The sequence below is a fragment of the Polyodon spathula genome, chromosome 21, assembly GCF_017654505.1.
Source record: "Polyodon spathula isolate WHYD16114869_AA chromosome 21, ASM1765450v1, whole genome shotgun sequence".
Classification (NCBI taxonomy): Eukaryota; Metazoa; Chordata; class Actinopteri; order Acipenseriformes; family Polyodontidae; genus Polyodon; species Polyodon spathula.
The window spans coordinates 3,286,054-3,309,494 of NC_054554.1; the positions used below are offsets into that span (position 1 = coordinate 3,286,054).

The 23,441-nt window shown below is 42.5% G+C and overlaps 1 protein-coding gene across 2 annotated transcripts; it reads right to left on the reverse strand.

Moving 5' to 3' along the window:
* Positions 1 to 360: 360 nt before the first annotated feature.
* LOC121296140 (cyclic nucleotide-gated cation channel beta-1-like) lies at positions 361 to 15,891 on the reverse strand. Of its 2 annotated transcripts, XM_041221384.1 has the most exons (21): positions 15,604 to 15,891; positions 13,809 to 14,088; positions 13,553 to 13,589; positions 12,873 to 13,185; positions 11,397 to 11,565; positions 9,553 to 9,645; positions 8,973 to 9,124; positions 8,505 to 8,669; positions 7,621 to 7,829; positions 7,336 to 7,386; positions 7,130 to 7,216; positions 6,369 to 6,433; positions 5,739 to 5,861; positions 5,261 to 5,402; positions 4,770 to 4,929; positions 4,243 to 4,340; positions 4,011 to 4,094; positions 3,732 to 3,850; positions 3,148 to 3,294; positions 1,881 to 2,061; positions 361 to 1,496 (listed from the first exon to the last, which is right to left on the reverse strand). In XM_041221384.1, exons 4-21 carry the CDS (start codon positions 13,099 to 13,101, stop codon positions 1,278 to 1,280), a joined length of 2,493 nt encoding a protein of 830 aa, XP_041077318.1. In that variant the 5' UTR covers positions 13,102 to 13,185; positions 13,553 to 13,589; positions 13,809 to 14,088; positions 15,604 to 15,891; the 3' UTR covers positions 361 to 1,277. The 2 variants fall into 2 exon arrangements, with proteins under 2 accessions (XP_041077318.1, XP_041077319.1); XM_041221385.1 differs by lacking the exon at positions 13,809 to 14,088.
* Positions 15,892 to 23,441: the final 7,550 nt, after the last annotated feature.

Sequence of the window (23,441 nt, forward strand, 5' to 3'; positions counted from 1 at the left end):
GACAGGTTCACTAGCCTAGTGTATTTTATTAACAAGCAGCAGCATATAAAACCTTATTCAAATACATCATTATTGCAACCCCCCCCCCCCCCCCCCCCCCCCCCCCCAAAAAAAAAAAAAAACCCCCATTGTGTTTACCTAAAACACTGTCATATTTAAGCACAGTAATATCTGTATTCATTAAAATCACATATATTCTATTTGCTTTACGAAAGTGCGCACAATTGAGAATGTCAGATTACTTAAACGAAGGGCACCATGTTCATTCTCAATGGCCTTTTCGTGTTCAGAAGGAACATGGTGCCGATTGACCTGGCAATATATTCCAAAGATAAATAAATAAAAACTGCAGTATCATAATACCGGGCAGGCTATATTCTTTTATTCGTACACAGAATGATTTAGAGACACTGTGGACTCTTTATGATTTCACAATTCTGATTATTTATAATTAGATTTAGTCTGACTGAACACTTTACATGCATGTCTTTATGTAGTCTACAGTGCAACCTTTACCTTAACTCTCTACAGTACTTGAAATGAACACAGAAGGTTTCAAGTAAAATGTTCCTTGCTAATTCAGGACAGGTAGTCTGTTTTTGTTTTTTACAGTGTATTGAAATGAGTTCTGGTGTCTCCTGCTTCAGCCCATTGCATTGTGCCTTTCACCACCTGCTAACAATGCAAAGAGTACTTTTTAAACTTCACTGCGAAGTGAGGGTGTAAGAATGAGAGTCTTACTCCCCAGGCTTAGTGGTGAGTTCCTTGGTTCAGAGATAGGCAGCTTAGGTGATCGAACACCAGACTTGGAGTCACATCGCACATGGTTTGTGATGACAGGCAGCATCTGCTCCCAGCAGACACTGCTTAGGCTATTTGCAAGACAACAAGATCCAAAATGGAAACAAAACAAAAACATGCCTGAGCTTATTTTAAGCCGTGCACAACATTACCATCTAAGCAGCATTTACTATTCAGAAAGTGAATTTTAGGAGTCCTGCTAAAAAAATAATTTCTCATTGGAAATGCAGCACTGTACTGTTACACACAATCGGGACAAATAACTGTTAAGATGACTGGAGGAGCTCCCTGTAAGGTTTAACCGCGCTGTAGCTGCAGTTCATCACTGCAGTTACAATGCTGTTACTGGAGGCTGCGCTGATGCACTGCACTCAGCACAGCAGCGGACAACGGCCGATCTCTCTGCAGCGTGTGGCTCATTGCCAAGCACAGTGAATGTTTTGGTCCCCCCCCCCTCCTTCTCCAACGGCTGATGGTTATTCCTTGGGGCCCTCTTTCTCTTTGGGCACCCCTTCCACAGTCAGGACCTGCTCCTCGTCTGTGTGTGAAGGGCTCATCCGGAGCACCATGGAGCCGTCCGCGGTCTCTGACACCACGTCCTCCGTATCCTCATCATCACCCACCAGCCTGGTCTGCGGGACGGGCGAGCAGCGGTGCATTGGGGTGGCAGGCGGCACGGGCATCGAGGTGGAAGGCTGGGGGGAGAGGCCCCCCCCCCCACGTTTATTTATGTATTTGGGGCCCCGTTAATGTTTTCCTCGTCTCTGACGTTTGTTAAAACCTTATATTAGATATCAGGAACAGGAAAACGTAGGACTTATTGGGCAGTCCACATCAACATCGTTAGAAAGAAAAAATAACTCGACTTGATCAAAAAATAGTTTTTTTCTTTCTTTGTGTTAAAAAAAAAAAAAAATCGCTAAAAGAAGCATTCCGAGCTACTGTACCATAGAGATATACCCCACACCCCTGCAGAATACTGGGAGATCCTGGGTAAAATGGCAACTCGCTGTTAAAACTGCTGACACGACACTGTAGCTCAGCTGGGCGAGGTTCCTGTATTTAATAGTATCGTGTACCTCCACAGAGCTTGATTTCTTCATCTTAAGCTTGCTGAAGGACCCGCTCCTTCTGTTTTTAAGGATGAGTGCACGTGCAGCTTTTAAGAGTTTGGGGGTCTCAGGTCTAGGGGGGATCACATGCTGCACCCCCTTCGGCTCATCCATCTCTGCCTTTTTAGTGTCTTTGGTTAGCATTTTTCTATGGAAAAAAAAAAGTTGAAAACAAAGTTCTAAGTACATTTATGTGCAGACTGTGTGAGAGGGACAGTCCATTTGTATAAAAGTGTGTGCTACAGATGAGGCGTTTAAATGTACACATTTCTGTAATCTTTAAACATGGATAGTTTGTCTTCACAATTAGGAGGAAATATTTTTTTTACGTTGTTTTTAATCAATTAGCAGCGACAGGGTCCTGACATGCGTGCCATTGTTTACAGGATCCTAAAAGCTTTAAAAATACTATGCCTGCGTGTGAAACTGCATTTTTGCTAATTCTCATAGTTTGCAAAACTGCTGCAGTGTGAAATCAGATGAAAGAAAGACACACAGCCACAGTGTGCAGGATGCATCAGAGCAGTATACAAGACCGATGAAACTTGCACATCACAATTAAGAAGCCAAGGTGTAAAACAAACACGTCACGATAAGAGACCCTGACTCACAATGCAAACCAGCGAGTCTCAGGGTAAACTAGCTCGAGGTAGCAGAGTATGATGGGTAGGGTTGCCACCTGAATCCATGACCTCCGGACATTAACTCGCCTCTAAACCACAAAATGAACTGATTTTATCAACAAGTGAGAACTGCATGAGCGGCTTCAGTAAACGCGTTAACGTTGTTTAATTGTGGTGGTGTTTCTATTCGGACAGCATTGTAACAACATGGATTACAATCACACTGCTTGAAATTTTATACGGGAAACAAGATCTATCGAAACAGTGCAATTCCGTCATTACAGAGAACTCTGCACTTGCTCGCACTCTTTTTCGTTTAACCTTGTGCTTAAGTTTCTGTTTATTTAATATTTCTTCCTGCTTTTCACAGTCCCGCCCAATCAGACAAATACAACAAATCAGTAGGCTGTGTAGGTCTGATTGATGGAAAAGTTCCTCACAGGAAGTAATTCCCACCCCCTCAGTAAGTAAAACGAATTAATTTAGCGACAGCTCACGCAATTCACACGCACTGAGGTTTAGAGAGGTGGGGTGAAAAACCTGGCCTGGCCTGCAATCTCCAGAGGTTGTGGAGCTGGGCGAGGGTTGACTCATTTCACCGCAGTACTGACTTGGCCTTCCTGCGCAGCACCTTCTGTGATTCGGGGTAGTGTTTGAGAATCTCGTTCAGGTCCTTTTTGTCCAGGATGAACAGGTTGGCGAAACCATGTGCCATCACATTAGCTGTGCGCCTGTTCCCTCCTCCTACAGACAGCAGGCTTGTCCCAGGGTGATAAAGCACAAACCTCAGTTAGGATCAGACACTTTCACTTTAAAAATAAAACAAACCATCAAAAAGAAACCTTGTGATCTTAAATGCAGGGGAAGTGTGTTAAATTGGGACAAACAACTAAGGGATGCGGTTGGATTGTACAATCATTTTCACTGCAACTCATAGTCCTGCACTTATCCCAATAAAGACCACTTGTCATTTTACCATTCCACTGGAGCTGAACTTTGCAACCCACTGTATCACACTGTTTGCAACCCCAGCCTGAAAAGACAGTAGCTGCTTATGTGACACATTATTGGATGTAATTTTGTCTGTTTATGTAACCCTCTCCTGTCTGCCAGAAACCACACCTGCACTCTTTGTGATATTTATTTTTTGTCTTATATTAAAAATAAAAAAAATGTGAAAAGAGAAACATCCCACCTGATTTCCCCGAAGACAGATCCGCCTCGCAGTGTAACAAAGACGGTCTTCCCATCCGGCCCCCCTACCACCTGCACCTCCCCGGCTTTGATGATGTACATCTCCCTTCCAATTTCCCCCTGGAAAAAAAGGGGCCGGTAAATACCTTGTGTGGGCAACAGGAGTTTCCCAGGCAAGAGTTAAGAATGAAAATTTTGTTTCCGGGAGCTGGGATTCCCGAGCAAAGCAGAAGTCTTTCACTTATGCCTATTGCACTTAAAGAAAACATGGCAGCCATACCTTCTTACAGACAAAATCCCCAGGCAGGTACACCACTGACTTCAACCGCTTCAGCATGTCATAAATCATCTGTCGGTCACAACCCTGAGGGGGAAGAGGGGCGTCAGGCAGAGAAATGCACTGCTGTGGTAAAGTGCAGCTCACTATGAAATGCATCATCTCATTAGTTACAGACCCATTAAAGAAGTGTTCAGGTTTGAAGGGATTGAGAATCTGTACTTGGAGGACTCACCTCAAAGAGCGCCACCTTTGCTACGATCTGGTAATTGACATCGACAGCGATGTCCAGTCTCATCTTATCAGGGAGCTGCACCAGCAGTTCCTGCTCATCTGAACATGAAACAAACAAGGGAGCAGTCATTTAGACACACTATGGGAGGTGTGGCGATATGAGATCCTCTGCTAAGTTTGTGTGGACAGGCGCTACTATAAGTGACATTAATCAGAACGTTTTTTTATGAGTCTGAGGGTTGGGATTGGCCACAGTTACTCCACAGGAGCAGGCATGAATCACATTGCAGGACGGTGCACAATTTCCTAAAAGATGTAGATTATCACTGAAGGTATGGGTATGGGTCGAGGCTTTAAATTTAAAATATATTTGAGAATTTGTTTATGACTCGTCTTTATTACCAAACTGGTGTGCCTGACATCACAAAGAGGCACCCAGCACTTCAATTTGTATAGTGAGACCGCCAGCGAGGGCACTGCACTTCACTTGTAGCATCATTCCCACCCAGTTCACCTAGGCCTCCTTACCCAGCATGCCCTGGGACTGCCAGGTGTAGTCGTACCAGGTCTTGACCCGATTCTGAACACTGCGAGGGATCTTGTACAAGTTCATGTAGTTGATGGTGCTGTCCATGCAGGCTCTGTAATAAGTCTGTCCGGCAGTCGCTGCACCAACGACATCTCTCATCTGCAACAGGAGAGAAGGGAGGACAGGTGGAATAAGGAACTGCTATACCTCAACAGCGATTACACTGGTGAAACCGCTTCCCTCTGCGTTTACTTGAACAGAACCGTCCAGCATTCTGTAAGGTGACCTTTCTGTTTACCTTATTCTAGTTTGACGGTCGCCATACAACAGGGTAATAATATGGGTGATTACTTGTTGTTTGATGAGGAGTTTATTTATTTTTTTTTGGAATTCTCATACTCATCTCATTCTCGTACTCGATGCTAAATCTATGTGTGTATTTGTTGTTTATAAATTCTTGTTTTGATGACTGCACGAGGGCTTCCTCTACCTGACCAATCATGACAGAGAAAGCGAACACTCCGATGAAGTAGTTCAGGAGCTGGAAGATGATTTCGAAGAGGGTCTTTGGGTCGGGCAGCCCCCCGATGGTGATCAGAGTCTTCACGGCAAAGTAGTAACAGCGGATATAACTGGAGAGCAAGGAAAGAGAAGTAATAACTAGCAAAGTTAGAGTGGAACAATAAACAATCCTATTCTAACTACAATAGCAGGGCCAATAAGAACAGCTATGTTATAACAGGGATTGTAACTTGACAGTCAGGGACAGTCTGCATATCACACTGTAAACCGCTCATGTTTTAATCGTACCTGTGACTATATATATAATCCATGGCTACAGGGGTGCCTACATCTGCTCTTGTCTCAGCTCCCTTAGCAAGAGTCACCATTCGGAAGTGAGATGTGAGAAAGCTTTGTGGCAAGGAAAAGCTACACGCTGCGTTTGCATGGAGAGATGATATGAATACCTGTTTCCCACTCCGTCATAAACCCATGCTGTTGATCCAAGACCTTCGTAGTCCGATGCCCAGTAAAAGAGGCAGGCATTGCAGTGCAGGCAGTACAGCAAATAGCCCGTCGTTATGATAACTCTGTGAAGAACAGCAAAACAGAGGGTTACCTTACAGGAGGTGTCTATTCCAGCCCAGACCCCTGCTGAATTCAGCCCCTGAATGAATGAGTGATGTTGGGGTAACACTACATGAAGTGCCTCTAATTACTGTGTATTAACATAATAATTACTTAGTAATTACACGTGTACTGACACAGAATTACAATGTCATTATGCATAGTTACTGTACAATGTGATTAATGTGTACATCTTTTTGCATGATATATAACTACACACATGTATCAGACAAAGGTTAGGGTTAGGGTGAGGGTGAGGGTTATACTGTGCAAAAAGATTTACACATTAAGTATACTGTAACTATGAACAATATCATTGTAATTATGTGTAAGTGCACATGTATTTACCAAGTAATTACTATGGAAATACAGAGACACAATGTAAAGTGTTACCCATCCTGGAAGGTCACCCCAAAGCAAAGGAGCCAAACTGTGAAAATAGTGAGTGAACAGCCTCTGTTGTGTCCTACCTGTAAATGTATGCTTTACTCAGAATTGCCTCGAGACGGTTGTTAAACTCGTAGAAGGCACTATACTGTAAGAGAAAGAGGGAGCAATAAGCAGAACAGATACTTGAGATGATCTACAAAGAAATGCATACTCCTGCTGCTCACTCTGGGAGAAACTGAGCTAAGTAAAACCTACAAGACACTAAGGCTAGTGCCTTCATCATAGTTCAAGGTCACTGGTTTGATCTTGGCATTCACTTTGACAATGAACTATCACTGTGATTTCGTGGTTACACCCCTGAGATAGATAGAAATGTAACAATGGTCTATAAGCACTGTTTAAGTTAGCTACACAGCATACTAACACCAAGGGAACACAAAACCACTTTGTGGCTTGCAGCTTTGTTTCAGGAGGCACACCAGGGGAGATTGGGTTTGATACAGCAAAGTTGCCTCAAACTAGGTCTCCTGGAACCAGGTTTCAAGCCACTGTTCTGAAAACCCTTTAGACTTGTGTGCAGGTTCAACCTCTTCCCTTGGGCAGTGACCAAATAAAGGAATAACCATGTTGGGTTTGAAGGCTAAGTAAGGGGTTGGTTCAATTTAACTACCATAACCACGATGATTCATTTTGAACTGCCCACAATTCATAGCAGGACCAAGTTCAAAGGTAAGCAAGGTTGAGTGCTGATCGGAAGGCTATCAGTCATGAAATTATTGTCAGAAAGATTAGGGTGAGCAGCCTCAATCTACAGCCAGCCAACTCGGGGCTCCTAACTTACTTTTAATAACCGTGGGAATCGTAGGACTGACAGCACACCCAGCTTTAAATACAGCAGATCCAGGGGGAAAAGGGAAATCACATCCATCTGCAAAGCAAAAGCAACAACACTTACCATTTACACTCATTGAAATAGTTGTCACTCTCCGTGTTAAACATTATTACATTTTGCTTAACAAAAATAAAAAAAATAAAAAACATATTTACCTTGAATCTGTTTGATTTCATATAATTTTCTCTCATGTCCTTTTTGTCAGTCTGAAATTTAAACATAATAAAAATAAATTTAAATAATTTGTTAAAGTTCACTTTTCTTTTGTTTAACCTGTGCTGTCATCAGCCATGAATAATATTAAACTAGTAATTTTTTGTTTTGTTGCATCAACTGCACTTTGAAGCAAATTACGGTATTCTTCAAAGACGGAGTAAAAGAAACCAGAAGTCCTTTACTTATATGTCTTCCTCTTCGCTGTCTGGTAAGACAACACTCACGATAATGTCCCCGCCGCGCACAAACTGCAGACGGGACTGGAAGATGAAGATATCCAGGATGTAGATGAGATCACACAGGTAGTCCATGAGCAGCCACAGGTAAAGGTTATCGGGAGTCTGGTAGGGGAACGCCCACCGCACGGGGATCAGCCACAGGTTCCAGTTCCAGGCCAAGGTCACAAAGAACAGCCACAGCACGTACATCAGATCTGGGACAAGAGACATCGGACATACATGTCAGCCTCAGGACACGGAGAAGGGAAGGGGTTGCTGTGTCGAGCTATTCCCATGCTGATAATCTGCAGCTACACATTCAGCAGCTAACCTGTTTTTCTATCCAGATGTTCAGCATCAAATTAAGTATGGATGCGCTACCACGTTAGATCTGAGCAGCACACCTGTATAATGTGTAGGAAATGCTTTGGATCCTTGGCACGGAGGACATTTGCTTTGACATTATACCAAGTATCCCAAGCAGCTATTGGACATTACTGCCAAGTGCTGTTGCTTGAGATCCATTCATGTTTTTGAAGTTAATCTGGAATCCCGTCACTCTAACCACTAAGATAGTCAAACCCATGGACCTACACATTGCAGCCCAGCTTTCTATCCACAGAGCTACTCAAACCTATTGCCTTCCAAGCTGCAGCCCAGCACTAACGACTGAGCTACTCCAACCCACTGCCTTCCACACTGAAGTCCATCACTCTAACCACTGAGCTACTCAAACCCACTGCCTTCCACACTGCAGCCCAGCACTCTAACCACTGAACTACTCAAACCCACTGCCTTCCACACTGCAGCCCAGCACTCACCCTTGACTTTTGTGTAACGCTAATATACCTGGATATTACAGAATGAGAGAAGGTGGATAAGAGCCTCACTGGTGTAGGGGTCAATGCTCGCGGGGAAGCGGTATTCCTTCAGCCGCATCATCCAGGGCATGGTCTTGAATTTGCAGCACAGCATCTCGCAGTAATGCTCCTCTTTCTCCTCCTCTTTCTTCTCATCAGGAAGGGGGGGAGGTGGTGGAGCTTTCTTCGTGGGAGCTGGCAATCAGTGAAAACCATTCAGCGCACACACACACACAGCACACGAGTGTGGAGATGCATGTCCTAGTGTTGTACTAACGAAGGATCAAATGTGTTAAACGTTTCATCGCCTATTGCTTGTATTATTCAAATAATCTGATTATGTAGGAAAACTTTGGCTTTGTGAGTGGGACTTCATCCACACATACAAAGGCTTAGAGATTTTCTTTGAGCGAAACAATTTCAGATTTGAGATTGACTGGCTGTTTCTCATGATGGTCACAGTGCTAGTATGTATCAGTGTGGTCAAGAGAGACTCACATGCAGAGGGGCTCTCCTCATCTGAGCTGCTGTCAGGGTCGATCAGCTTCTCCTTCACTTTTTCCGTTCGGCCCTTAAACAACTTGACCAGCTCCTGGAGCCTCTCGTTCACGATGGCGCTGGTCTGGCTGGTCACAGACGATGACCGGTCGCTAGATGGAGACAGCAAGCCAGTTAAAATGCAATGAAAATTACACCGGTAAAAACATGAATTGCGGCTAAGCTTCTGTGTGTGTAACTGTTGCAAACAATATGTTTTCTTTACATTTTATTTATAAAACTAGATCCAGTGTGAAATAAAAATACTTCCAGCTTCTTCACACATTTAAAAGTCCATGGGTTAACAGACTATAATATTTGGCTACAGGATATAAATGAAGTCACAGGGCATCAACGTACTTTGTTTCTTTAAGCAGGTGCTGTAAACGGTGTTGGGTCGCTAATTTGAACATATACTGCACTGTATTGTAGAGATCCTCTGAATTTGTCTGTGTTATATAATCATTTTTCTTTGCTATGTGCATATATAGTAGCAGCCTTTTTTCTGTTCTGTAGTATACCCCCCCCCCCATGTGCTCACTCCTCCTCTGGTTGCAGACTGCATTGACTGGGCCAGGCTTTGATTGTAGTCTCGGTCTCTTCCACACTGTCCCCTTGGGAATACAGCTTCTTTCTAACAGGCACAGAACAGGGGAACAGGTGAGAGAGCAACAACTGGTGCCAGAGAGAGAGAGAGAGAGAGAGCAACGGGCTTGGATATTTAATAGGAATGTATCAGGAATGGACATTGGTGGAAGTTTGTAACATTTTCAAATTAAAGTGTGCCGATTCCTGATTCTCTGCGGATATGCCAAAATCAATTGGAAAATTACATTTCCGGTAGCTCGGATGCATCGATTCACCAATTACTAATCAAAGATCTGGAAATGTAAGGATGGCTGATCAATAATCAATAATCAATAAAAGCACAAGTCAAAAGGTCTCCTCCAAGCTCATCATTAACTGATGGACTGGATTAGTGGCGGACGGGATGATCTTACCGATTGGAGCTTGAATGATCACATGTTACTGAGAGGTGCTCAGGAGGGGGCATGCCGGTGGGTGATGTGTATTCTTTTTTTTTTTTTTTTTTTAAGTGGAAATATACATCTTAAATCTCAGACCAAAAATTTTGCAACATTCGTTCCCCAGAACAGCCAACGAATCCATCCACAGAGACAAACAGAAAGACTCAAGCATGGACAGGGAGAGCGAGCGCATGCAACAGAGAGAGAGGGAGGAAGCAGAGAGAAGGATAAAACTGTACAAAAACAAGAGACATACATGGCGGACCAAGGCTCACATCTGCATAGACCCTTCTAGAGGTTTTCTGTATCTTTGTGACATCTAGCATAGGTTTTCCATATCACAATTTATATATGAAACCATATATGTGTGTGTGTGTGTATACACACACACACACACACACACACACACACACACACACACACACAATGTCCCAAGGCATGTTACTTACCTTGTGGGTAATTTAAAAGATTTAAATCAGATTTTAATGCATTGCAAGTGATTGACTAGCTTGCCTAATCCCCCAGGTAATTGTGGAGTGTCATTTCGATCAACTAAAATGATAGGGTACCCAGCAATAACATTCCACAGGCTTGTATTAGAAACATGTTGCATTTTTATACTGTGTGAATATTTTCTTAACAGTATCTGCTACAGTATTTAAAAATCTATCTTTCTTTGTTTCGGTATCATTCTGTCTACATAGACGTTGACTTCTTCTCATTGAAAACTTTTTTTTTTTGGAAGTTGCAAGTTGTAGTTTTTGCAACTAGCTTGACTGGGTGGGAAGTTAGTTTTAAAAAAAGGCAGAATAAATACTTACGAGGAAGGCATGCTTTGACTTTATTAATGTATTGCGCTTTGACTTTATTAATGTTTCACATTTTGATGTTAAAACTGGATACGAATCGTTCAGAAATCAAAAGCAGTTCTATATTCATGACCACCGCTTGTATGCATTAAAACTTTTCAGGTCAGCTTTCATGTCAGGTTGCACAATACTTTCACAAGACCAAAATCCATTCCAAAAGAGCAGCAAAATCTAGGATGCCGATTCTGTAGGGGGCTTTTTATACACAGCTATATATTGTACATGATGTATTGTACAGCAGAGCTATCCATTAGCTATTAGCAGCCACAGTAGATTCTTACTCTTTATCTGCTGTTACCCTGTTTGACCAAAAAAAAAAAAAAAAAAAAGAAAGCTAATGGTGACCTTGGGAAAAAACAGTTGCGAAGAACAAAGACTTTCCTCCGCTTTTAAAAAGCAGTCGTTTGAAAAAGGAAAATGTTTTATTGTAATTTCAGTACTCAGTTCTGCAGACTGGTCCAGTGCTGTGCAGTGCTCAGTGCTCTTACCTCCTGGCTGCGGCAGGGACCCCAGGCACGGTCAGGGTGGTGCTCGCGTGGGCTGACGGCGGGTGAATGATGGACGGGCGAGTGAGAGATCCGGGGCTGCTGCTGGAGTCTTCAGCAGAGTCTACATCTTCTACATTTACAGCCGGGTGCAGGCTCACTTTGCAGCCGTCTAAAAAAAAAAGCCGTCCTGTTCACACTGGGAACGCGTTCCAGAAAGATACATGGTGGCTGATTTGATTGGCCAATTCCCTGCCGTTATAAGCTACAGCTGCATTTTTTACAGCATTTTCCAGCACTGGGGAACCACCACCTGGTTATTCTGAGATTACTCCCTAGTGCTGTGAAATGCTCGAGAAAATACAACTGCTCTGCTTGTAGGTACAGTATTCTGTACCTATAAGTACAGTACAGTGCAGTACTCTGTATCTACAAGTACAGTGCAGTGCAGTACTCTGCACCAACAAGTACAGTACAGTGCAGTACTCTGTACCAACAAGTACAGTGCAGTGCAGTACTCTGCACCAACAAGTACAGTACAGTGCAGTACTCTGTACCAACAAGTACAGTACAGTGCAGTACTCTGTACCAACAAGTACAGTGCAGTGCAGTACTCTGCACCAACAAGTACAGTACAGTGCAGTATTCTGTACCAACAAGTACAGTACAGTGCCGTACTCTGTACCAACAAGTACAATACAGCGCAGTACTCTGCACCAACAAGTACAGTACAGTGCAGTATTCTGTACCAACAAGTACAGTGCAGTGCAGTACTCTGTACCAACAAGTACAGTGCAGTGCAGTACTCTGTACCAACAAGTACAGTACAGTGCAGTATTCTGTACCTACAAGTACAGTGCAGTGCAGTACTCTGCATCAACAAGTACAGTACAGTGCAGTACTCTGTACCAACAAGTACAGTGCAGTGCAGTACTCTGTACCAACAAGTACAGTACAGTGCAGTATTCTGTACCAACAAGTACAGTACAGTACCGTACTCTGTACCAACAAGTACAGTACAGCGCAGTACTCTGTACCTACAAGTACAGTTCAGTGCAGTATTCTGTACCAACAAGTATAGTACAGTGCAGTGCAATATTCTGAGCAAACTGTTCCAGAAGTTCTCATTATAACCTGCAGTAGCCATGAATATGTCTCTTATAAATGCATTACACTGGCTTCAATTAATCTCCATTTGTTTACATGAATAAGGAAGAAATATGTAAACCATTAAGAGGTCACCATACCTCGAAGGCAATTTTACAGTTTCAAGCTGAAAATAGACATAAAATTATATTTTTACTACAGATTTTGTCATGTGGTACTTTTAAAAGCTTTAGGATAGCACCACTATTGCACTGAAAGGTAATCCCAACCACAGATAAAAATAAAAAGATAACAGCAACAACACAACACAGCACTAGCTCTAGGAAGGACAAGCACCCCACGTGACACAGTGAGAGTGGGCGGGCTCATCACCTCTTAGGCGGCCGGGGGGGCGCGCTTCCTTGGAGAAGCCGTGGTTCACCACCCCTGACACCTGGCTCTGGACTCCGAGGGGGGGCAGGCGGGGGCTGCAGGCCCGGTAGCTCGGGACGTTGGGGAGCTCTAGCGCACTGCTGCGGGAGGAGGGGGAAGGGCTCTGAGGGAGTTGGGGTGATTCACGGACTAGGTGGTCTAACTCCAGGTCTGGGTTGCGCTTAGGCATAGTGTAGACAGTTCAGGCACGTAGGCAGCTGGGGTCTGGGGATGTGCATAAGGTAATGTTTTACGTTGGCGCAGCTCGTGGACACTAGGAGTAGAAAACAATATATTAATGACTGTTCTGGCTATACATTATACCACATACATTCTGACTAGTTAAGCCCCTCACACTATTTCATAGTGGAACGTCCTGCAATAAAAATAGGTGGAAACAAATAACAAGGGCAACCACGTACTGTAAACAACACATTCCAATTGGACGGACACTAGAATCCATTAAAGTCCATTCAGTTCTTTAGAACATACATATGGTTTTAAACGTTTGTTCTCTCAGGTCTCCCCCAGAACCTAGTTTATCTGTGGCATTGTCACAGGCAGGATTTTCAGCCCCTTTCAGATCAATCTCAATTGCGTATCGACTTGAACACTTTCTCGAAGAAAGACTGGTGTCTTACCTTCACACTCCTCTTCAATCACCTGTGACTCTTCTTCCTTTGACAACATAAATGGAAACATTTTAGAACACTATTGCTGTCATATTTTTTTTTTTTGACCGCCTTCACCAACTGAACCATCCTGTCATTCAAACAAACAACATTTAAAATGTTGCTTCATATGACACGTCACCAAAGACAATTCAACATGAAAAAGGTTCAGTCTGATCTCTGCATCCCAGTTGAAAGGTAATGGAACTGGGTGGTTAGTTGTTACCTGCTCAGTGGACACAGGACATGCAACTACTTCTTCCTTCTCTGCTTCTTCTTTTACTGGTTCTGGCTGTTTCACTGGTTCTACTGGCCTAACTTCCTTATCTGGTTCTGGTTCTGGCTCTGGTTCTTGTAATGTCTCCACTTCCTGCTCTTGATCCACTTCCTGTATTGGTTCTGGTAACCTTACTGGCTCTTCCTCTTGGACAACTTTGACTTCCTGTCCTGGTTTCTTTCTGACAGGGCTGGGGAAGCCCCGGGCCGAACACACGTCTACCAGGCACCTGAAGACCGGAACAAAGAGTTGAAATGAGCTTCATCCCTCCACCCTAAACCTCCACTTTAGAAGTCAGGAACTGATGGAAGCTTATGGAAGCTAGGCCTAGCGGCTGTAACTCCTTGACTCTAAATATGCTCTAGTGTTGCCTGACGGGATGGCACATTTTGAACATTTGTGAATTTTTTTTTGTGATTAAGAGGACGGTTTTCCTGTGGTTCCAGACTTCTGAAACAGCCTGCAGTGAGACCAACGAGCGGGACATTAAAATGCTTGACTACTTCACAGAATGAGCTGCTGGGAAAGCCCTGGGGTCACACGGCCGGAGATGGATTAGAGGAATCTGACCACCTGCTAAAGTCGAAGCGCCAATTACTATAACAGGATTAGGATGCCCGAGGAGCTTTAGAAAGTCAGACACTTCTGAATCATGGACACAAGGGCAATATTGAACTACCCAGGCTTGAGATACAATATATCTCATTCATATACCGGTATATTTTGGAAGATCTTTATTTAGTAATATCACTTTGTTTCTAGTAATACTGGGTCCGGCACAAGCTTCAAACAGCTCGGTCGAGAATGTTTGTCATGAAAGTCTCCAGTCCACATGCACAAGATGTAAGAGGCACATACTGAGGTAACAACGTGCATGCAAACTGTGATAAGAGCAGTGTTTCAGTACAGGAGCAAGACAAAGCTGTGCTCACACTGATAGTCATGAATCACCATAAATATCAATGTGAGATTTCAATTTCCAAGGAGACTGAATCTTATGTAACACAGTAGAAACCAATTCAGTGCAGGTTATTGCTAAGTAGCCTGTTCTCCATGGATCTGATTTTTTTGGTAACATGTGGAATTAGATTGCGTGGCATCAGCTGTACATGTGGTGTGAAACAGGTACCCATTTGACCCCAGAGGTGCTCAGTGTACAAGTGTTAGTGTTTAGAAAGTAAGCGCTTTGAGATCCATTGTGAATGAAAGACCCCATAAAAGATTCATGCCATTTACCATGAGGAACGTGGCCAGTGGCAACGCCCACAAAGAGCCTGGAAGATGACTGCTACTACATCTCTCTAGCAACACAGCAATCAGACTGGCTGCTGGACAGACTGCCCTCATGATGCTGTGTGTAACCCTCACTACACAACCTCATCCAGCCAGACAAACACCAAATTGCGTTTTGAAGATTATATTGATAGCATCTTCTCCTTGCTCCTACACCAATAAGTTTTACACTTGATATGTAGCCACAGGACTTGTTTTGTTTTGCCATCTTCAACAAATGGAACAAGATCTGAATATGAACAGTACAGTAATAGAGGAAGAAGAATGACAGACCACAGGAATCTCAGCAAATGCCAGTGAAATAATAAAACGTTATGTAAACTAGAATTAAAAACGTAGTTCCTAATACAACCGCAGGAACTATCAAAACAAATACAAACTATAATTCCAAGCAATACTACCCAGGCTACAAAGTCAGCTCTGATAATTATAAACATAAAATCATGCTTACTTGTGTTGCTATTAATCCTACGAAATCCCGGTCTTTTTTATGATTATCATTTATTTGTTTTTAATATCAGTATTCTCTTGGTGTGGAGGGTTAATGCAAAAGTCCAAAAGTAACTGTAGCACTTTGACTAGAAGTAAACAAACAAACAAACAAAAAAATCTTCCCGGTTTTCTAATCAAAAATGGATCAAATGGAAATTTTGTTTCTAGATAATCGGATTTACTGTCTTTAGAAACACATGAAACCAGCTGCGCAGTCTTTTCTCCTTCACAGAAACACAGCGTAGCGCACCGCTCGAGACATTGGCTGGGTTACTAGGCTACAGTACTCGACGGGACCAACGTTGCTAGGAGACGCTGAGCAGTTGCTAGGGATGGAGGAAACGTTGCTATGCAATTTCGTCGCCAGAGGGCTTCTTCTAGCATCTCTTTGACAGGCAGGTGGGAATTAGAACTCTACAGCTTGCGTTCTACAGCAAATTTGCATTAAGAGCTACTGACGTTTTTTTTTTTTTTCAAAACATTTTTAAACCTAATGCGAAAATAAAACATACCTTTTTTATCTCTGGATTTTTTTTGTACTGTTTGTTGGCAGCACAAAATACTATATATAACTTGTGTTTTATTACACATGAAAACCACCCTTTACTAAACTAAGCAAATAAGAATAGCAAACAAACAAGCTAAGAAAGTTTAAAAACGACGTGTATTTGTTCCCAACAGCCACACTATGAACACAGTGCAATACTTCAGATATAGCAGCTCTAGAAGGGAGTTATGCTGCTTCTACATGCATGTGTCTAAAATTGCAAATCTTTAAAGTACGTACAATCTTTAACGTAGTATATATTATATATATATATTTATATATTTTATATTATATATCCTATATATCAATATATAATATATATATCTGAATATATATATATATATATTAGATATGGATATTAAATACAGTAGGACTATATATGCAGTCCAGTGTATCAAAACAGGCAATTCTTACTCTAAGTTCCCCTCCTCATCCTCACTCTGCTCGTATGTAACCTGAAACCTGTAGAGCACAGAACAGAACACAGCTGCATCACACTCAGCTCTAATAGAAATGTGAGGGTTCATCTAACCTTGGGATTGACTCTGAAAATGATTACCCAATATTTGGTGCACTGCTTTCTTTAAAAAAACATTATTTAAAACTTGCATGGTTCAGGGCACTATGTCACAGAATCAATGTCAAGATAACCTATTCCCTCAGTCCAATCAGTGCATTTTAATGCCACCTAGTGGTGCATCAATAGAATGTTTCCTTCTTGTAAAATATTCTGTTGCTTAAAAAAAGTCAATTTCTTATGCGGAATGGGGTGTTACAGTCAGAGAGAACAGCACATGTTGGTTCATATGAAATGATTATAAATGATGTAACAGTTACTTAGTGAGAGGGACTTACTCTTCCTCCTCAGAGTGCTCTGTCTCCACCTTCTCTTCTTGACTGTGTGAGAAAACAGCCAGCCTTGTTCAAACTGCTTTTAAACTGTAGTTTCTACAAAGCTACTCTGTATTCCCACTATCCAAAAATACAATAAAGCTCAGGCAAGCACGGTAAAGCAAGAAGAAGTGTGGGTTACAGTATAATTAAAAAACATGGTAGAGTGTAACCATGCTTTCATAGGGCAGTCGATGTCCATTACGTCTTTTCAATCTGTCCCATACGTATAGAGTCTCCCCCTGAGGGACAGCTCCCATGTGAAGGTGAATGTAGCACAGACCGGCACATCACAGCACCTTTGCCTTTTTTCCTCAGTGGCCTCTGCTTGTTGCTGTTGGAGGAGAGGTCTCCACCTCTCTGTCTGCGTCTCTGCGTCTTCCAGCTCCACTATGCGAGTATGAATCGATGGTTTCTGTGGCTGCTGGTGTTGCTCTGCCAGGGTCTCTGTGTCCTCCTCCTGCCTTTGCTCTTGCTGGCCCTGCTGCTCCTGTTCTGGATCCTGCACGGGCTCTGCTGGGGTCTCCTTTTCAGGCTCCGGTTGGGTCAGCTGTCCCTCGGGCTCTTCTTGTTTTTCATTCTCCCAGTCCAAGTCCACCTCCTCCATCACAATGTCCTCCACAGTCTCCGGGAGGATAGAGACTGGAAAACAGAACGTATTGATTTAATAAACAAACTAATGAATGAATATATTTATACATCTTTCCATGTACTGTATTTAATTTACAAAGGATTACGACAGGGTGTCTCAGAACTGGATTTTAAAACTGCAGTATCTTTAAACACATATATTGAGTGTTTACAATTTAAACCGCCGGAGGGCAGTCAAACTATAGCCATTACATTCAGCACCAAAGCTATGTGTTGGGTGTGGAGAGACTGGAATCAGTTTAAAAGGACCACTTGCCTTTTATTGTAAACATAAGAGAAGGTGCCAGTAATTATAATGAATATTAATGGGCTGTTTTCTGACACAGGCTATGAATTGCACTGTGTTGATTTGAAATGAATGCTCTAATTGGGGGAGGTCAGAGCAGGGTTTTTGGTCCACTGCCCAGACTATCGCTAGTTCTGAATCCACTTGTGCAGTCATTTAGAAACTGTGATAAATCAAAAGCACTTTGGACAAAATTGTAATAAGGAAACACAAAGTAATGATGCACGTAATGCACTTTTAACATTACATTCAGAGTGTTCAATGACTGATTGAATGCAGCCTCACAGGGAGGCAGTACATGTGTTCACCGCTGTGCACATTCTTTCAAAGCACCTGTCTTAAATTCCATTGAACGTAAAGAAAAAAAAAAAGAACAACCCAACAATTTTTTTTATTCCATATTTTTTTTCATTTATTGCTTAATTTACATGTATTAATCATACAAAGGATTTTAACAAAAGTTGCCTTAAAGCAGGCTAAAGCATGTTTATTTACAAAGGCCTTGGAAAGTGGCTCAGCTAAATAATCGCAGCTGGCTCCTTAAAAGATTCACAAAGCAATTATCCCAGCGCTGTTATTTTGTGAAAAATATACTGTTAATATTAGAGAAACAGTAACAAGGAACAACTAAATTGCATGTAGAAGTTCTTATAACAGCCCCCTGAGTTTGGAACTTTGAGTTTTTAGAAACCAAAACTGGTGTAAACTTAGCACTGGGTCTGATGTTAAATTCATGGCAACAATATTGAGGGATTATCTATTCTTTCAAGAAAACATTCAAACATTATGGCTAAAACCACTTCCCCTTTAATTCTAAAGTTTTTGTTTATGAATTGCAAAGCACCTTTAGAAGCTGGATACAGCATTGCTTGTGCGCATGTACAGCGGGACAATTGTCTGTACCATTTGGATACCTGGTAAACAACAATGTTCATACAGTACACAACCTGAGGGTTTTAAGAGAATACACGTGTTTCCATAAAAAGAACCAGAGTGCTTACAGTGCGTTGGTTTGCGCTGCAGTTTTACTACAAATCTACAACCTAGAGTTCTGCATGTTCTAGAAACGTGTGTTCATTCCTGTCTGTCTGTCTGTGTCTGCCTGTCTGATTGTCTGTATGTCTGTCTGTCGCTGTCTTTCTGACTGCTTGTCTGCCCGTTTGTCCGTCTGCCTGTCTATCTGCTTGTCTGTGTCTGTCTGTGTCTGTCTGTCTGTCTTCCTGTGCTGTGTGACTTTGTCCCCAGTCTTCATTTTCCTTTTGTTTCAGAGGCTTCCAGTGCCGTCTTCCCTGAAACAAACGGATAATAAGAACTGGATTAGGGTCACTGCAAGAGACAAGGTCTTTGTGTGCCTAAGTGTCCCTTAATTACTTCATATCATACATTACTAAAAGCATAACACAGCTGTCTGCAGCTTGCCAGCGGGTCTCCAAGGAGGAATGCATGCACTTTGTCTTGCTGCTATGACAGCTCGGGTCTTGAATACTCCTACAGATGTAATTAGGGTTTCAACTTCTTTTGCAGCAAACTGGATCTTTCAGTCAAAGGTCACATTTTTTTTTTTTTGTAAAAAAAAGATGAAGAGGCCCCAACATCCACTACAGCTGCAGGAGGATCCAGGATTTAAAAGGGTTTAGAGTTTAAACCAGACTGGGCAGTTATTAGTGATCATGTTATCTAAAAAAGTACTGTACTGTAGAGCATCTGAACCATGACGTGTATCAAGAGTGGTCTGTATCACGATTTGTTTAAAAAAAATTCTGATGACTATACTATACTATACTATACAATACTACTACTATTACTACTAATAATAATACTTTTTTTTAACTTACTTTGCTGCACTTGACTTGAAGTTCTATCATCCTTCTCCTGAAATGTAATACAATAAAATGCCTTTATTTGTGCCCTCATTTCTCTAAAGATTTACTCAATAGAAATGGCTGGCATTATTAATCAAGATCATTTTTTTTTATTTAACAGTACCTTGAACCCAACCTTGCCAAGACAGGTGGTCAAGGTCAATGAAGAGCAGCTAAGCACACAGGTAATTAGGTCTAGGTAACTGAAAAAGCAATGTGTAGAAACAAGCTGTGTCTATCAAACACTCCCATGTGATTGGGGTGCAGGACGTTGTTCATTTAAATAAACACGCAGAATTTGAATCTCTCTGGACTCTCAGGGCTAAACAATCCCGGCAAGCCAGTAAACGTTTTTAGTGTGACCTGCTCACCTCTGTCCTGTCCTGCTTGGATCTCGTCACTGGCTGTGGAACAACCTTCTCAAGCCCTTGAACAAACCAGCTTACAACACTGTGAAGAGATACACAATTCAGACAGACTCCAACAGCACTGTGAAGAGAAAGATCACTCTCACTCCTGCTATTGATAAAGATTATCAGATACAAATTGCTTTCTTTAAATGCAAGCAAAGACTGGAATCCAGCAGGTGAAACACTTCTTACCCCTCTTCCAATCCACTGCGTCCATTAGCGTACCCTTTTTAAATGCATTGAGCTTTTTCTGGCAGTGCGTGTGTCAAGATGGAAGAGGCAACATCTCTTGTCTGAGGTGTTTGTCTGATATCTTTATATTTTGTTACACAGTTTTCACTTTTAAAAGATTATTGCTGGCTTTAACCAGCATTACAATAGAGTGGCAGCTACACTTTGCTTTACGAATCTTGAAAACTCCATTTAAAATGTTTAGATTGTTTTTAATTAGCTGCCTTCCAACAAGGCTGCTGAGCTGAGGCAAGCGTACAGCCTGAGCGCTACAGGCGGGCTGCTGTCTCCTGCTGCACTGCTATTGAAGCAAACTGAGAAACCACTTACCCTGGCTGCTCTGCACTGCAGCCCAAGAAACACAAGTTAAAATCAAGAAGTTAAAACCAAGAGACACGTGCTTCAGAACGCTTTGTGTTATGTTAAACTGCTAATGCTTTTGCAGCACTAATTTGAACAGACTCAGAAGTTTTACTGAAGTTTAATTCAGATCACAGTTTAGTCGACAAGCACTAATTCTGTTTAATGTACAAGATTGACTTTATTACTTGTCTGTCACAGAACAACATGCAATCATACGCTCTCACCTACATGTGGACACAGACACTTGTATTGTACACTTGCAGTCTCACACTGTAAAGGGCTCTAGTCATAAAGCTCTAGTCATAAAACTCTAGTCACAGGTGAGCTGAGTTCCAGCTAGCCAGCCTCTTGCCCCGTCATGGCACCATGCGGCAACAAGAGGGCATGTGAGTGCTAAATGCCACTCACAAGCCACTGTCGTTGCTGCTATGCGCTAGCCCCCTTCAGCCACCTCTGATTTACAAGAAAGCACAAGTCACCGATTCAACTTTTAAACTGGGATAAAGTTCACGCAGTGGAAAGAGTGAATGTGGACTGGTGTTTATGTTGGATGACGACGTTATTAATGATGTGTCACAGAAATTCAAATACATATGGCTTCATTTTGGTTCCAGCTCATATACGCTCAAAGTAACAGACAGATTGTTACTCCAGCATGCCGGTATGGTTATATTATTGCATTTATTGTATGAGCGATCTTTCCGACACGAACCAAAGCAGCTCGTTACTCTGCACCAAGCTCTGGCGGTTTACATTAAGCTCTTGATTTCTGATGCAGTGAATTGCATTTGCAAAACTGACAAGCAAGGGTTAGACTGGCATCCTGCTATCCTGTACTGAAGCCCTGAGCCTGTCTTACTGCATCAAGTTTCCAAAGCAGTTAGCAGCGCTGCCCTCCTCAACGCACTAAACTACTCCCCTGTGCCGGGGGTTGCGGCCCCTGCCCCGCTGCTTTTGCCAATAAAAGCTGCATTCTCCGCTCTCAAGCCTCCCACAACACTGTTTAAAGTTTGCTGAACAAGGCTCAGTTCCTCACTATAGCAAAACCGAACGGATCATGTACTGTACGTGTCCACCACATGCTTTTCTTTGCAGTGCCACCAGGTGGTGCCAGTTAGCTATAATGTCACTCCACACCGAGAGAGCCCCGCTGCGCTGCAGCATCCCTTCGAACTTTCAAAGTTCCTTTTTCTGTTATTCCTCTTTTTCTTCTCATTCCAGTGGTGTTGTGTGGTCCTGCAAAGCTAAGCTGGATATCCTGTGTTCCTCAAAAGCACAGAAACAACCCCATGTTCCACCCCTTATCAGCTTAGCTGTAGTCAGAGTCTCTATATATGATATAGCAGCCTATGATTGCAAGAGCAGTGGTCTGCTGTTAAGAAGCGTTAGTGACTATCAATGAGCAGAGATTGGTAATTGCACTCAGAATGGTTTCCAAAAGATCGGTATCCTGCCAGCTTCATTTCTAAGCTTCAGCGTGCCCCTGTACTGGTCTGATTTCATTTCCATTGCTCTGTGGGATTACACAATCATTTGAGGGCTTCGTCGCGGTTTCCAAAATGCACGTATGTCTGAGGAAACCTTGATTTCAGAAGGAATATGACAACGTGCCTGTTAAAATAAACGAACACATACTGTACAGTTATAAATCCATGCACTTAGTACTCTACCTAGTTGTGGCTGCTGCATTCTCCTTGGCCTGGGACACTCCTGAACAAACAAGAACAAGTGAATCTATTAATAAAAGCAATTACACCCACGTGATATACCTACTAATGACGTGTTTTCAGTAGGGATCAAGTGTCCCAATAATTCTTACCCTTACAAAGCGGGTGTAAAATAAACGATCAGCCCAAAAGGGAAGATAACACACCGCTGGCCTTTTACAGTGTCGTTCTTTATTTTGTATGATTTATCCAGGCACACTCAGCAGGGTGAGGCAGGGCCCTCACTGCTGATTCACAGCCTCTACATAGCATCTGGGTGCGGGGTGCCATTACAAACCCAGTTACATTATCAGTTACATACACCTGGGCTTGCTTTAAGATAGTGCCTCTGTTATCTCATCTGTTATCTCATTTTCTTCGTAATGTAGGCCTAATATAAACATGCCTTCAAATGTTTGTGTGTGTGTGTGTATATATATATATAGTTCTTTACCATTTTTCCGTTCCTCTTGTTTGGTTTGCTGTCGAGGAAAACCAAAGTAAAGGTGAAAAGCTGAAAAAAGGTATACTGAGTGGTACATTTTAGTGGGTGTGGCTTACTTCTTACAACATAGGCCAGTATTGGCTCTTCAGTACAAAAGGATACTATGGATGAAGAAAAGCATACTAAGGTTCAGCTGGGGACATTAAAAACACACAACTGGGTTGAAATAAGAAAGGGATTTTTTAACAGGGTAGCTTGGAGCTTGCCTCATGCTGGCTTTCTGCTAGAGAGAAGTGTTTGCATATCTACACAACCTTCCAAGTGTGTTGAAAAGTGATGTGTGTGTGTGTGTGTGTGTGTGTGTGTGTGTGTGTGCGTGCGTGCGCGTGTGTGTGTGTGTGCGTG

Coding starts and splice junctions, on each gene's coding strand:
- LOC121296140 (XM_041221385.1), bottom strand. CDS start 13,101: ATGCCTAAGCGCAACCCAGACCTGGAGTTAGACCACCTAGTCCGTGAA. Junction 8,670..8,972: donor TGAGGAGAGCCCCTCTGCAT/GTGAGTCTCTCT, acceptor ACTGATTGCCAG/CTCCCACGAAGAAAGCTCCA. Junction 7,830..8,504: donor GAGCATTGACCCCTACACCA/GTGAGGCTCTTA, acceptor CTCTTGTCCCAG/ATCTGATGTACGTGCTGTGG.